The sequence below is a fragment of the Aptenodytes patagonicus genome, chromosome 2 (genome assembly GCF_965638725.1).
Source record: "Aptenodytes patagonicus chromosome 2, bAptPat1.pri.cur, whole genome shotgun sequence".
NCBI lineage: Eukaryota > Metazoa > Chordata > Aves > Sphenisciformes > Spheniscidae > Aptenodytes > Aptenodytes patagonicus.
The window spans coordinates 107731554-107746148 of NC_134950.1; the positions used below are offsets into that span (position 1 = coordinate 107731554).

Consider the following 14595-nt stretch of genomic DNA (forward strand, 5'->3'; position numbering starts at 1 on the left):
CATTAAATTAATTAAAACTATTGTGGAACTTCAGACAATGAGAATTAACATGCATTCTGCAACAGAAAACCTCTTGTAAAAGGACAGCACTATATATTTCACTGTCTTGACTTCAATTCTTGCAGACCCATGTAGGATTCTAAAGGCTGGATGCCAGCTTATAAACTTAAGAATCAGATTAAAAATAGATATAAACTCAAAATCCTATTATCTAGGTCATAACATGGAAAAGGGAGAAGACACATCTTCAGAAATCTTGTCATGTTAAGTTTTCTATCTGGTATATTATTTTCCTCACTGTCGTATTCAAGCAATGTTAACATTGCTTCCATGAGACCTGTCTTGGCACACTTTCTGATGATACTATACGACATAACAGCAATTTATACTGATCACAGATATTTTTAAGTTGTAAATACATATAATAGTAGACTGCAGTCTTATAGCAAGATTCGTTCTGTTAGAAGAGTATCACGCAATTAATTTCCAGACATCTCCAAGTTTTGATAATGTGTTTCTGAGACAGTTTTAAGTGAGCTTGTGTCATTTTGTTAATATGAACAGAAGAATTCTAGTAATGCAAAAACTAACACTTTGCAACCAAGCTTCTGACTTTAAAAATAAGTATTCTTTATGCATCCCTCCAGATACACACACTTGCATGCTACTTATTTAGCAAAAGTCTCTGGTACTACTTGGTTTATGCAGAAGCTACAGTATGTGTACAGTTCCAGGATTTACTTGATCAATACAACAACAGTAAGATAGAAATTCAAATTTCAGTCAGCACACAAACACACACAGAAAGTGCAGAAAAAGATGATAAAGATGGGTGTTACCTTAGAGTTTAAGTCTGTTTTAAGGGACTAAGCAAAAAGTTAAGTTAAATGACTTAACAGTGTTACAAACTGAAGTCAAAAAGGCTGAAGACTTCAGTTATTAACTTCTGTTCAGTGAATGCAGTCTTATTTTTACTGAAACTCTATTATCTATCATTAGCATGGAGGATTTATTTCACAATTTACTGCTGCTGCTCTAGAGAACTGGCATACAAGAAAGGTTGTGATGATAGATACATCTAGGAAAAATTAAACTTCCATTTGCCTGACAGTGAAAATACTAGATACTGTAGGAAAGCCCAAACGGACTTCCAGTAACTGCTGTGGAAAAGATTACAGCACCAAAGATCTCTGAAGGAAGACCAGACACTAAAATTTAAACTAGTAGAGAGAAAATTTCATTTACTGCCTTTGTAAGACCTTCTTCAAATGCTCTCAAGGCCTTGCATAGTGCCAGTTGGCAGGGAGAATTTCAGAGTCTTAAAAGAAGTTTAAGTTTGTCATGAAGTTTATTATCAGGAACATTTTCTTGAAGGTTAAGCTAGATGTTTCTTTGATGTAAAACCTAACAGCGAAATAAATTTCAGTGTATTTAAACTAAAAATGTGAAGAGAACTCACTTCGTGAAGGCTATGCACGCCACAGCTCACGCTAGCAAAAGGCTTGCAAAGCACTCCCCTTTTAAACAGCTGCTTGCCTGTTCCTCAGCTCTGCCAACAGAGCTGTTTATATAAATGGTTACTAACCCATTTCAGTAAATCTGAGCAAATATTAAAGACTTATTATTAAAACAGCGTAAATTAGCGTCACTCATTTTCACCAAAATGGACTAGCTAGTGCCACACTTAACACAAGCATCCAATTGAACACTACACCGAGGAAATGAGATTAACACAATGACATCTACATTTAAAAAAAAAAAAGTCAGATTGAGGAAATACTGTTGGGAATTGGCCAACCATTAAAAAAAAATCCATATGCAAGGTGGGGGGGGAAGCAACCCTCCCCAACCAAAATATAAATGAATAACCAAAATACCACTTCAGTAGAAAATCATTTGTTCTGGTGGTATAAAGGGGATCAACACATAGGTGTAAGCTGGTTACAGGCAACAGTAGGCTGAAGAATTGCTGTATCTCTGTAAGCTCATTTTTTAAATTTGAACACCAATTTCACACATTCCTTACAAGTGTAAAAGAAATACCAAATAATTTGAAAGCCATAGCCACCACAGTCACAAAACCTAAGGAAACATAGCTCTGATTCAAACTGAAAGTATGTAGGATGCATATGTCTTATTACATAATTTTAGACAGTGCTTAGAGACAAAGGCGTCAAAAATGATGGTCTAACACTGCAAAGTAGAAAATTATGACACCCACTCCCCCCCCCATACAACACACTTCTTGCCTGTCATCCTAATCTCTCTTAACCAGGGTACAAGCTTTAATATCCTTTCCAAAAGCATCTACATGATGCTGAGAGCTCTAGACATTCTTATTACCCATATCAGGATCTGTCCTCTTTTGAATCTTACTAATTATTTGCAAGGAGATTCCCTGCCTAACAGAATGCATTTGATGCCTTCTGTATTTGCCACCTTCTGATTTAATTGAAGGTCTCATTTCCTACTCAGGGAACACAGTGGGGGGAAAATCCCCTTATTTTCAATGTTTTCTTGATAAAACTAATCACTTCACAAAGTATTAAAGTAAAAGGACCCAAATCTTTTCCCATGACTTTTAATCCAATTCTTTCTTCTCAGCCACAAGAGCCTGATGCTTACTCAGTTTTAAAGGGAAAACAGATTCTCAAGTAACTTAATCCACTTTGATCCACTTCAACTCGCTACTTCATAGTACATTAAGAATAATGTAACCACCTAAGCAGCACTTGGAATAGCACAACTGGCACCACCAAAAGATTACATCACCAGTCACATCGCTCTCAGAGCTGCTCATTCCACAAGGGACAATCGTTCACACAAGCCTAGCATATAGCGTAACAATGCATAGAGAAGGCAGACAGCAGGAGGGAGGCTGAAGTTTAGACCACCAACAACAACTATTACAATGGCTTACTTACAACACCTCCTGTACTCTGCACATTTCATCTACATGGCAGAGGGAGCAACTACAAGCATCCTCATGCACAGCAGTAAGAACAATGTTCCTCTGATGTCACATATCAGGAGAAAAGGGGATGATGTTGGATCCTGGTAGTGTCACACCAGATAGCTGCAGTGTAGATACACAGTGTGTGGTTTCTGAAAACTCAGACAATACTGCAATTCAGATTCTGTTGCTAGGCACTGCATAAATAATTCTGATATAAAGAGCAGTATATAATATCATATAGAGAGCTATAAGCATCTAAATCTCCCATACTCTAATTGTTGATACAATAGCCACAAAGAAAGATAAGAAACTAAGCAAGAACCCCATGACTCAAAAAGCAGGTTCCCCAAGACGCAGATTCAAGTCCCACCAATGAATACAGTTTATAACAGGATTCACCCAGATTAGCTCTGTCAGAGGCTCACGGACTGCAGATACAGAGGTCTGCTCAACTGGAAGACAATGGACGGAGCTGGGCTTTAAATGAGAGTCCCACATACTTCAACTGCAAAGGGTTTCTCAGAATACATGGGATTAAATACTGGAGAAAGGGCAACATCAAGAACGCCACACCAAGACTCAGTCCACTGCCCATAACAATGGACACATCTCTACTATTAACTAAAGTCACACATACTTGAGAAGAGCACGAATAGTTCACTCCAGAGAATTCATCGTCCCGTCACACTGTGAGGTAGAAGGTCTTGACAATGACATGAAACATCTGACCCAGAAGGGGTAAAACAAAAGAAAAGGAAAAACAAAAAAGTTTTTAGCATCTCAGTGACCAGAATGGCATTTCTGGTTCAAACCTTATCACGTTATGGGAACCTGTGGGAGCCAGGGGAAAAAGATCCACAATCCAAAGAAACAAGCGCTTACAAGAAAGAGTTCTGAGATCATCTAAACTCAAGCAAGAACACGAAACAGACTCCTGGTCCTGATGGCAACAAGTCCACCTTTGAGTATCCTCTTGAGGAAAAACTCTGCCCAGATACAGATCATGATCCAGACTTCTAGATCAGTTGAGGTTGTCCAGTGGGGAGGAGCTGGTAAGACAGACTGCCAAAGATGCATTCAGATGATAAAGCTCCACATCTCTAACTCCACCACTTCCTGATACGGCAAGAGAGAACCAGGTTTCTACTTGCTTTTTGATACAGCAGATGGAGGCACAGTATGTCCTCATAAATACCTAAGATTCCCACACGGGAGGAAGAAGTGTCCAACATATACTGAGGAATGTCCAAAACTGGGTAACACTGATGCTGAAAGTGCACTCCTCTCCAGATCAATACCACAAGTCAGAGAGTGCCAAAACCACCCATTATCTTGATCTACACCCTTGCTGTTTCCTTACCTCCAGGACTGGATGATCTCAGCATGGTTTTACTCATATGGAATGAGCTGAATGATAACACCTAAATTTGCTACAACTTAAACTGGTAACAAGTGGGACTTTAAAAGGTCCCAGTTTTCACAGCTTTTGACGCAGATCAGAGTACCAGGGACTATGAATTCGTAGCTTGCAATAGGCACAATATTGCCACCACTGTTCAGAAGACTTCCCAGAAGAGAATGCCAGAGACTGAGCCTCTGCTGTAGACTGGGACAGGAAAGAAAAGGAAAAGAACAGCTGTTTCTTCCAAGCACTATAGGAAAGTTTGTCAGGTAGCAAGTTGCAGTCACGGAGTTCTCAAAGTAGTTAAGGAGTCTACTTATTTCTGACTGGGCAAAAAAGTCCTCCATGGACACGCCTCTTCTGAGATGGAGGCCAGCAGCTGGCCTCCAAGAGAATCAGTGTTCTGCTAAGTCAAGATATCAGCTACATCAAGTGTAGTCTGAAAGCTGATCTGTGTTTCAGTTTTACCCTGCAAACCACAGCGAAGAGGATCTAGTATGATGATGAATTAAGAAAACAGCTATAGCACTGAAATGACAGTCTGAAAAGAAATCTAATATAATATTTTCACATGTGGGAAAGAAGTATTAAAGACTAAAGAAATATTCTTTCATTCAACAAGATGCTGAAATAGGTTTGAAACCGAACGCATTAAATAAAAAGTTTGGAGTAAAGTTCTAGTAAAGTTCTGAGTTTTAGTAAACCTTGGAAAAAGTGTAAGATGATAATCTATTTGTTGGAATGACTCAAGGTTTTGATTGTGTACCAAGAGCAGAAACAATTGCTTCTGACTATTAAAAACTTCTTAAAACAGAACTATGAACAGGCATCATGGACCAACTTCCATACATGGAAAATGAAGCTAGATACACTAGGAACAACATATAATTTATTTTTCTGACTAGCAAGCATTTTTATACATCGAAAAAGCTCGCCTAATGCTCTTAATCTTATCAATATAATACTAACACACTGGTAAAAAAAGATCTAAAGGAAAGTATCAAACTGAAAATAGAATTGCTTTTCTTTGCCTCTCTTCATTGAATTATACTAATAAATGTTAGCAAAAACAATCCAAGTTACGTATACCGATTAAGATCTCCACGAGGGATCCTGGTTCAACCATCTGGTGGTCTCAACAAATAGACAAATATATGTAATGCCCTCTTGTCCTCAACACTTTACAAGCCAAAGAAAAGAAAAAGAAACAAAGGATAGAAGTAAGCGGTCCTTCAGTTTAACCAAGTACCATTGCTCTTAGATTAAGATATACAAACACTATTACAGGAAAAGCAGCACCTAAAACGTCTGGTGGGCCACTGGATATACATTTAAAATTACTTCTATTCACTATTATTTCTCTACTTCAATGAAAGTTCTTGAAACCCAGTCAGGCAGCTGGTTCAGTTCCTAAAGTATGATGGAAATGTTGCTATGACTATTGTTGCTGACCTCCTGTTCATTCTCTCATATGAACTCACTTTAGACATACAAATGCAAATAGCCTCCATTTCTTCCAGGCTTCAGTTGAGCTATAAAACACCTCTAAGCATATCCTACAGTCAAAAAATATCCAAATACAATCTACAGAAATTTTCTCCAGATCATTTCAATATTCATATGATAAACATTTACTTACATGTTACAAAGATGTGGACAGTCCAAACATTGTCTCTTCTTTCCACAAAGTTCCCCACAGCTATGTGGGATTTCATTTCTATTCCATTCAGGATTGTGCACCTTACCTAAACCACAAAGACAAAAACATATTTATTGCCTTGAATACAACACTGAATTTGGGAAAAATATCACACCAAAAAGTTGTATTTTCAATACTGGCAGTAGTCGTCTTTGAAAAACAAAATGACACAAGATGTTTTAAGTTTTTCTCAGCTTTCAGTTCTGATATATACTAAACTTCTTTAAAAGTACATGCCACTGGAATATCAAGCTCCAGAAGATTCTTTCCTTCTGTGCTCTCAGCAGGCACTTAGGTAGCTGGTATTTTACATTAATTTAAACTGATAAAAGACAAGAAAATTAAAAGCCCCCTTTAGTTGGTCAGGCGGCATAGTAGGTAAGAAAATTAAAGGGTGAAACTCCCTTGCTGCCTCAATACAGAAAGAAAAAAAAAAATAAGACACAATTCCCAGAAAATAAGATCTAGCTGGTAAGGTGATGGGGAATAGGGGCAGAATGAAATAACTGGGCAAATTATAAAAGTTACTTCTCTAGAAAGAAGCAGACTCTACATAAATCTAAACATTAAAGGTTGACATTTTGATGCATGCCACAGGAAGTCTTGAACAAGAAGTGATAAATCCAGTACATTAGCTTCAAGTATTCTGTATTTCAGATAAGCACTGAAACCATATTTTAATTAATCTGCCATACCGTTAGCAAATCTCATAGCTCTAAGTGCATGAGATGATCATCAGGGTTAAAGTTAATTGCCATGGTTAACACAAGCAAATCTAATTTGGCTCTCTGCAAGAGAGGAACTAAATTAACAATGAAGCAACCGAGCCAATTTTACAAATTTGAGTTGCAACAACTAAAAACACGAAGAAAATGTATTTTTGGTGACATAGTTACATCATTTTAACTCTTTTAGTACACCTTTCTATATGCTACAAGTAGCAAGTTAAGAAAGTATGAATAAACACCACAGATGGCATACATTCACCCGAGTTTCAATTAAACTAGTTGAATACCCAGGAAAAACCTGAAAATTAGAAGATTCAGAAGAGAAATAAGCTAGGAATTTCCTCATGGAATGGTGAAAAAACCACTTAACCACACTCAACACATAGTTAGTATCTTGCATCAAATAAAAGATAGCTTTGCATAAGCAACTGGTGACGTCCAAATGCCGTATTGTTAATGTAAAATTATCTACAGAAGATTAAGGTCTTATGTTCCAACACAGTGCTCTGCTAATATTAACCCTGTGGACAACTTGAGGTTCCTACTGTAGATCTCCCACAAAACTATGAAACAGCCTTTAAGCCTAGGCAGAATTTCTTTCCTATTTAAACAGATGGACGACCTGTCTTAAAAGTGTAATTTTCATTTGGAATCAAAACATTCATTCTAACTGAATTATTATCCCTATACTCGTAAGATTTCACACATTGTCATACAAAAACTCTGGCTTTCCTGCATTGCACTGTTCTTAACTGACTCACTGACACATTTAGATAAAGAGAACTTTAGACAAAATTGTTACCTACTACAGCATAAGTCTAGTGTCTTTAGGGCAAGAAAGGCACTGACTCCCAGTTCCTGTCTCAATTCCAGAATATTCTGTTTTGTAGAAAGCGAGGTGAAACTTTCTAGTGACTCTGACTTAAGGAAGGGAAAGCTTTGTGAAATCAACACAAATTTCAGAAGTGTAAATCCCAAACAAAATTTATTTGCATGTATGCAATTAAGTAACATAATTAATTTCTCCCTTTTTGTCATATACTTCTGGCTTAATGAATGTTGTACTCACTTCATTTACCTCTTTTATTAAGCATGTATCTACATAAAGGTCTGAAAAGTCTGAATATTATTTCCTATTTAACCTGTATGTGCCCCCGATCAACGTAAATGACAAAATTGCTAAATCAATTTAAAAGGTTTAAATAGTTGTATGCTTCAATTGTGTATTATTTTGGTGTATCTTGCCACAAAGACAGACATAACATACGCAGGTTTCCTTCTACAGAAGGAAAGCTTGCAGGATAGCAGCCCAATTCTATCATTATTCTATAAAAATCACTATTTTTACACAGTGATATGAAAATATTTATCACTTACAATTTAATATTTCATTTTTAAAATGTTTTAAGCAATGTATGTGTGATTCTCTGCGCAGCCACCTTCCAGTGTCAATAAAGTTTTAAACAAGGTTAAATTTCAGGGATGTAGGCAAACAAGCAGCAATATTGGAATTCAAATTAAAAAAAAAGAATCAAAATTACAAAATTGTTTTTCTTTGCAAAAGCAAGCAAGAAACTCACCACAGAAACAAGTGTAAGTTTTAGGAACTTGTGTAGAAGCATTCTGACAAGCTGGACATCTCCAACCACTATTACCATCTGTAGATAAAAAAAATTAAAAGATAAAAATGACTTGGAAGTAAATAAAGGAGCTAATTTGCAAACCCAGAATAAGTGCTCTTGCCTTGTTTCTTAGCACAGCTGCAACCAAACTATGTTTTTCCATTTACTCAGAAGTGGTGAGAAAACAGGTTAATAAAAATGCATTTTATACAGTATCAAGATAAACACAGCAGTGGTACTTCACCTGACCAGGCTCCCACTTTATATAGAGGCAAGAACAAATTTTAAAATTGCACTTTTTCTATTACCATGTACCCTGTTATAAGACATTCTACCAGAATATAGACAGTCTTCACCATATCTAAAGATGTGAGGAAAAAAGTGCTAGTGTTGGAAATTGGTGAGGAAAATATAATTATCTACAGTCTTAAGCACCACCTGTATTTTCCTTTTCATTATCCTCTGATGTTATGAGTTTACATGTCTTGTAGAAGACCAATTTAGTATTGCTTCATGTCCAGAATAAATTAGTGCTATGTAAACCAGAATAATCTACTTTAATTTAAAGGTGACAATACCTAGCTATTGACTAGGACACTATTCTTCAAGTTGGTATTTTATTAAATAGTAGTTTTCTTGCTTCTGCATTTCAGGAGGGTGTTGGTTAGCAGTAAAGGAAGAACTTCAGTGTAAGGAAAGCGACATTCATGAAGATGTTTCCCAAATTCAGTACATATCTAGCTATGAAGAATACCAGCGAGAGAGCACTATTGAACACAAAGGGGGCAGAGAGGAGAGAGAGATACACTTTTTTTAATACATATAAAAAAGTAAAAATATGTAAATATAAACTGATTAGCTCTTCCTGTCTCTCTTAACCAATCAATTCAGTACCGGTAAATTAATAAAGCTGTTATTTTAGAACTGTTCTTCACGATTAAGAAATCCAACCAAGATTTATGATAATTTCATGTTATGAATGCAGGAGGGATTGCAAACAGGAAACCGTATGTGTGACAAGACAACTGCACTGCAGTGACAGGCACACCTAGGTTCACACTATCAATTGGATTGGAGACTTCTTAACGTTAACTATCATAATGCACAACGGTAATGATTTTCACAAACTCGAATTGATCCAGGTTATAGACTGCCTTGACACTCTTGAAATGCAAATCTAAAGCATGTCTATTCTTTTCAATACTTGGTGCCTATTCATACCCCTCATTATCCTGGCTCATATCACTGTGCCACCAAGACTGCTGCAGAAAGCTGTATAATTATGAGCTGAGCAGCTGTAGGACAGCAGCACAAGGAGTATACTTTCATATTCATGCTCAAGACCAACCTGCATTTCCTGACCAAGATTTTTTTTCTTTTTTATTTGACTGCTGCAAACTGAAGCATCTCAGAAAGCAGCATCTCAGAGAAAAGTGTTAAAAGCTACAGGTAAAAACTGGCAGCAGGGGACTGAAAGGGGTATCTGCTGACAAAGCTGTCAGCACCTTACGTGGCTCCTCCCAAAGCTAGCATACTAAACCCTAAGGGATTCCCTATAGGATTACTTTGTATGGTATACTTAACTATTACATTAACAACATAATTTCTTTCACTGTTATTCCACGTTATGTTTTTCAAAAGCTGTGAAGGTAAACCTATCATCAAAGCTTCAGAAGGCCAGCAGAAGGCATCTCCTGTCAACATCTCTCCTGGAGCAGGATGCCTAGTCCTCTACAAGCAACAGTTTCTCTAGAGTATAGTGAAGGTCCTTGTAAAATAGGAACCTTTTGCCAAGCAAAACAGCCTTTCAAGATATATTTTGTTGTTCTTAATCGTTGATTATCCTTCGCTCCTCTAAGACATAACTACATTCATGTGGGTCCACCCACAAGGAACATGCATGGTTGCTTTCCTCCAAAAATAAAAGAAGTAAGTTTTCTTCCTGGATTCAAATGCAATTACAGTAGGATAGAATGACAGTAGGATGACTCCTGACATCCACATTTGTAAGGAGTGGTCCTGTAACCACTCCTTACAAATCCTGATTACTGAAGAAAGTGAGAATGAGGATGACCCTACAGAATCCCTACAGAATGAATATTCCACTTTCATGAATCTTCTCATGAATAGGAGCGAAGTAGGCAGAATTCCAACCAAAGACACCAAAAGGACAGCTGTCCAAGCAAAATCAACACACCTCACTCCTGTTTACTAGAGATTGTTTTAGTAGTTGCTATCCTCTCCCTCCTTCTGGGATAAAAAGATTCCTTACTTGTAATTATTTACCAAAATTTTTTCCATACACTTTCATATTGCAAACGTCCCTATTTGTAGCACTTTCAGCCACAAAAATCTTTATCTGCGGTAGCATGCCCAGAACCCTGCCCCTTCCTATTGCATACCTGTTGTCATAAAGGCACAGTGAATGATCTCCTCAGTTGCCAGAATCCTAAAGGATTAAAGGGCTCAAAAGAACCTTGAGTAAGAAGAGCTGGGAATTATATATACCGACTAGGGATCTTTATGTGTAGTTTCAAACAAGCAACTTTCGTCTTTACATGCTTGCTTAGATGAGTCATAGGTGATTACATAAGAAAGGATCCAAACACATCTGCTGGAATAGAGAGTGAATGCTAAAAGGCTATGTTTCCAAAGGCAGCAATACACCAGCAATTTTCAACATATATACAATGCTAGGTACATAAAAAGAACTCCAAACAGAAGATTTCAGTCACTTCAACTGTAGTAGAACATACTAGAATCAACACTGGCAGTTTCATATTACCATTTCTAAAAGGTCTTATGCAGTTCTCCAATAAGATAATCTGTATCAGAATAAATTATTGCTTTGACTTCTCAGCTAGACACAATCAAAAGCTTTTGTCCCAGTAACAAAAAAGTGACAACATTTGTGTAATATCCAAGGCACACAGAATGGCTTCAGCCCTTTAACATCATGGCTTAAGAAGAAAAAAAAAGGAAAAAAAAAAGGCAAGTAGATTCTGACTACTGAAACTCAGAAGCCATCTTAGATGCCAATATTGGATTGGTACAGACCACTAGCTCATCTATAAGTAGAGGGCAGGGGCAGCAGAGGGAGCAGAATAGGAAGAGGCAGTTGTAATAACTCAAATATCTCCAATCCTTCCAGCCAAAATGAAAATACCAGTAAAACCACCTTCCTGCAAAGAAGGGAGCAAACAGCTTAAACTTGTGTTCCATTAATGTAAGGGCACAAACACCATTGAAGCATCAGCTTTTAAAAGAAGTAGAAGGAAGGGGGCAAGAGACAACAATTTCCCCTTTATTAAACATAACAAAGTAAAAGATCTTGTGTGCAATGCAGGTATTTTTGTCAGATTGACAAAATAGCTGTGCAATATCTAAAGGTCACATTCCTCCAAAACATAATTCAAAATGTTAGTAAAAATGCTTGCTAAGGAGAAAGTTATGTTCTTCCTTATAGGAAAGAATCTTTCCACATGATGGCAAAGTGATGCCTAGCAGAGCTCCTCCTCTTGATCAGGACATCTCTAATACACAATGAAAATCCATTCTCGAGTTCTGAGTGCTGCTGACAGTCTACATTGTAGAAATACTGAACATTGGATGTCAATCACAAGCCTAATGTAAGCAGAGCAAGAATAGAGCAATGCCCTATGATTCCCCACATAAAATCAGGAGATTCTTTCACCTGACTTGGCCAAAATAAAAGTCAGTTTTCAGATGATTGTCAAGACAACAGAAGGCAAAGAAGTCTCTGAGGGAAGACACCTTCAGTAAAACACATCTGAAAGAGTCCCTGAGAAGAGAGATACTGTAGGGTGCGAGAAGACTTTGTTATGGTAACCTAGGATAGTTCTTTGCTTCTTCCCACCCGAGTATGTAGAGTCCCAAACACGTTTTATCTCATTCACACGGTAACCCAGGATAATTCACTTCCCACCCTCATCTGCACCCACCTTTGCATGGGTGCCAACCTGACAGCCAGCTATGGATCTCGGAATTCGGACAATAGCACCTGCATTACATCAGCAAGTTCACTAAAGAGCAGAACTGGACATTGCATGTGTGCGATATGTTAACTGGCACAAGTTTTATTATCCATCCCTGCAGTGTATTCCTTTGAGCTTCACTCCTGAGCAGGGTTCCGTTGCATTGGGTCCCCATTTGATTAGCGTTGGTGTCCTGGGGCTCCCACCGTGGTAACGCTATGCTTTCATTAAAGCCAAAGCTTTCACTTGCTGAGTGTCGTGCCTTGTCCTTGAGGGATCCGCACTTGCTTTTCCCTCGTAACAGATACCTATTACTATTGATCTGGAAGATGGAGCTATGTGAGAAGATAGCATCCTTGGTGGGGTATCTACTTCATCCAAGTATTCAGGATTTCTCTGACACAATGCTGTGATCACAAAAAATTGTGAGAAATTATGTACACATACATACTTTCAGCCTCCTACTATGTGTCATAGAAATAAGAGCTGCTGTAAGGCCCCAAATGGAGGGACATTCTCACTGAAACGTTCAGTTGCTTCAAAAACATAAAAGAATGAACATTCAAAACTGATCTTATGAACAAAATATTCTCACTAGGCTGGAAGTGAAATGTAGCAGTGAAAAGTTTGGGTGCTGAGATTAGATAGGATTTCCTGGAATTGATTATAACATTTGCAGAATCAAGCAGATCTAAAGTAAATTGTGTCCAGAAAAAAACAGGTTTTTTTTCTTCTTCAAGAAAAACAGCGAATTATTGAGTTAGGTAGATTACAGTGTCCTATTTCTCTTCTGGTAGACAATAATTACTGCCAGGGTTCTAGTGAATTCCTCAACATTGTACAAAGCCTGAAAAGTAGAATCTACACTGAAACAACCTACCATAAAACAAATACACTCTGAAGTACAAGTTCTAATCAAGATAGGGCAGCAGGGCCTTGCAGGTCAAGAAATATGCATCAGTGTCCTTACTGGAGCTATGGAATCAGTTCTACTGAGGCCACCCCCTTTAATTTCAATTAATGATTAGCTCAAGTTCTCTCATAACAGGATACAGTAACGTACTTAGTCCACAAATTCTTACAAGAAGAGCAAATGGCCAAAAGATATGGCTATTTGAAATGCTGTCAGGATTCAAGCATCTAAGGTCACTGTCTTGACAGAGAAGCAAAACCTCCCTTACACAACGGGATACTCTTTTGATCAAGCAATAAGCTGTTTCAGGGAGATAAATCAGCTCCAAAGAAGGTGACAGAAAAACAGCTAGGAGATAAAGGTTCTCAGCAGTCACTCTCAGTTTGGCTTAGGATCTCAGTCTTACCCAAAAAACTGTTCCCTTCTCAAACATTCCAATGCCTTTATGTTTCAAATCTTGTGCTGACATTTGTAACTTCCTTTCTACTGTCAGTATGAAGCATGACAAGCCCTACCCAGAAGTCTGTCTATGCATCTTCAGAAATCCAAGAACTTTGCAACCAATCCTTTCTGCAAGAGATTTACAGTCTGTAAGAACTTCTCGGAAACATTTGGAAGTAGCTGACAGACTGTATTTCCTCAGTCTGCCCAGAGAGAGACAGAAGGACACATGAAGAATGGTAAATGCTAAACAAGCAGGGTACAGAAAAAGTTAACCCTACTTCGAGATTAACATTACAGTCTTCAGAGTGTGTATACATCACACAACTGAACACAGCAGAGAGGCTGCAATTCAGCCTTAACTTACACCAAAGCATTCAAAGGGCAGAATGTAGTGGTATAAGAGTTTCAAAAAGTGGTATAATACCAAGAATCTGAAACAGTTTAAGCTAATGACAAAGGCAGAAGCTTTCTGTCTTCTCTGAATTTCATTTCACTGCATGGCATTGGTGACGGATTTCAGGAGTACTTTATCTGAGAACAGAACTAAGAAGTGGTTCAGTAAAAGCAGACAACTAATGCTTGGAGTGCTTCTTCTGTCTGACTGCTCAATCAAGCACAGATGAGAAAATATGAGACGTTTCTTGGTGTGTAAAAACACAGCCACAGGGCTTTGAATCTTGATACACTGATTTCATTGAGTGATCCTATACTTATGTATCCAAACCTGGAAATTAGTTTTAGCTAGGAAGAATCAAAACAGTTAGGAGGATTATACAAAGCGTCCAAAGAACCCTAAAAAAACCCATTTTTTTATTTAAAACTTGCTTTGTTTACAG

The 14595-nt window shown here is 37.7% G+C and overlaps 1 protein-coding gene across 2 annotated transcripts in view; it reads right to left on the reverse strand.

The window, feature by feature from the left end:
* The window catches only part of NFX1 (nuclear transcription factor, X-box binding 1), a 75051-nt gene that overhangs the window by 48405 nt on the left and 12051 nt on the right, over positions 1 to 14595 (reverse strand). For both annotated transcript variants that reach the window (XM_076330705.1, XM_076330704.1), the window contains exons 4-5: positions 8366 to 8443; positions 5998 to 6103 (exon numbers count right to left, since the gene is read on the reverse strand). In XM_076330705.1, the coding sequence (XP_076186820.1) occupies positions 5998 to 6103; positions 8366 to 8443 (184 nt within the window). The remainder of the gene's footprint in view (positions 1 to 5997; positions 6104 to 8365; positions 8444 to 14595) is intronic.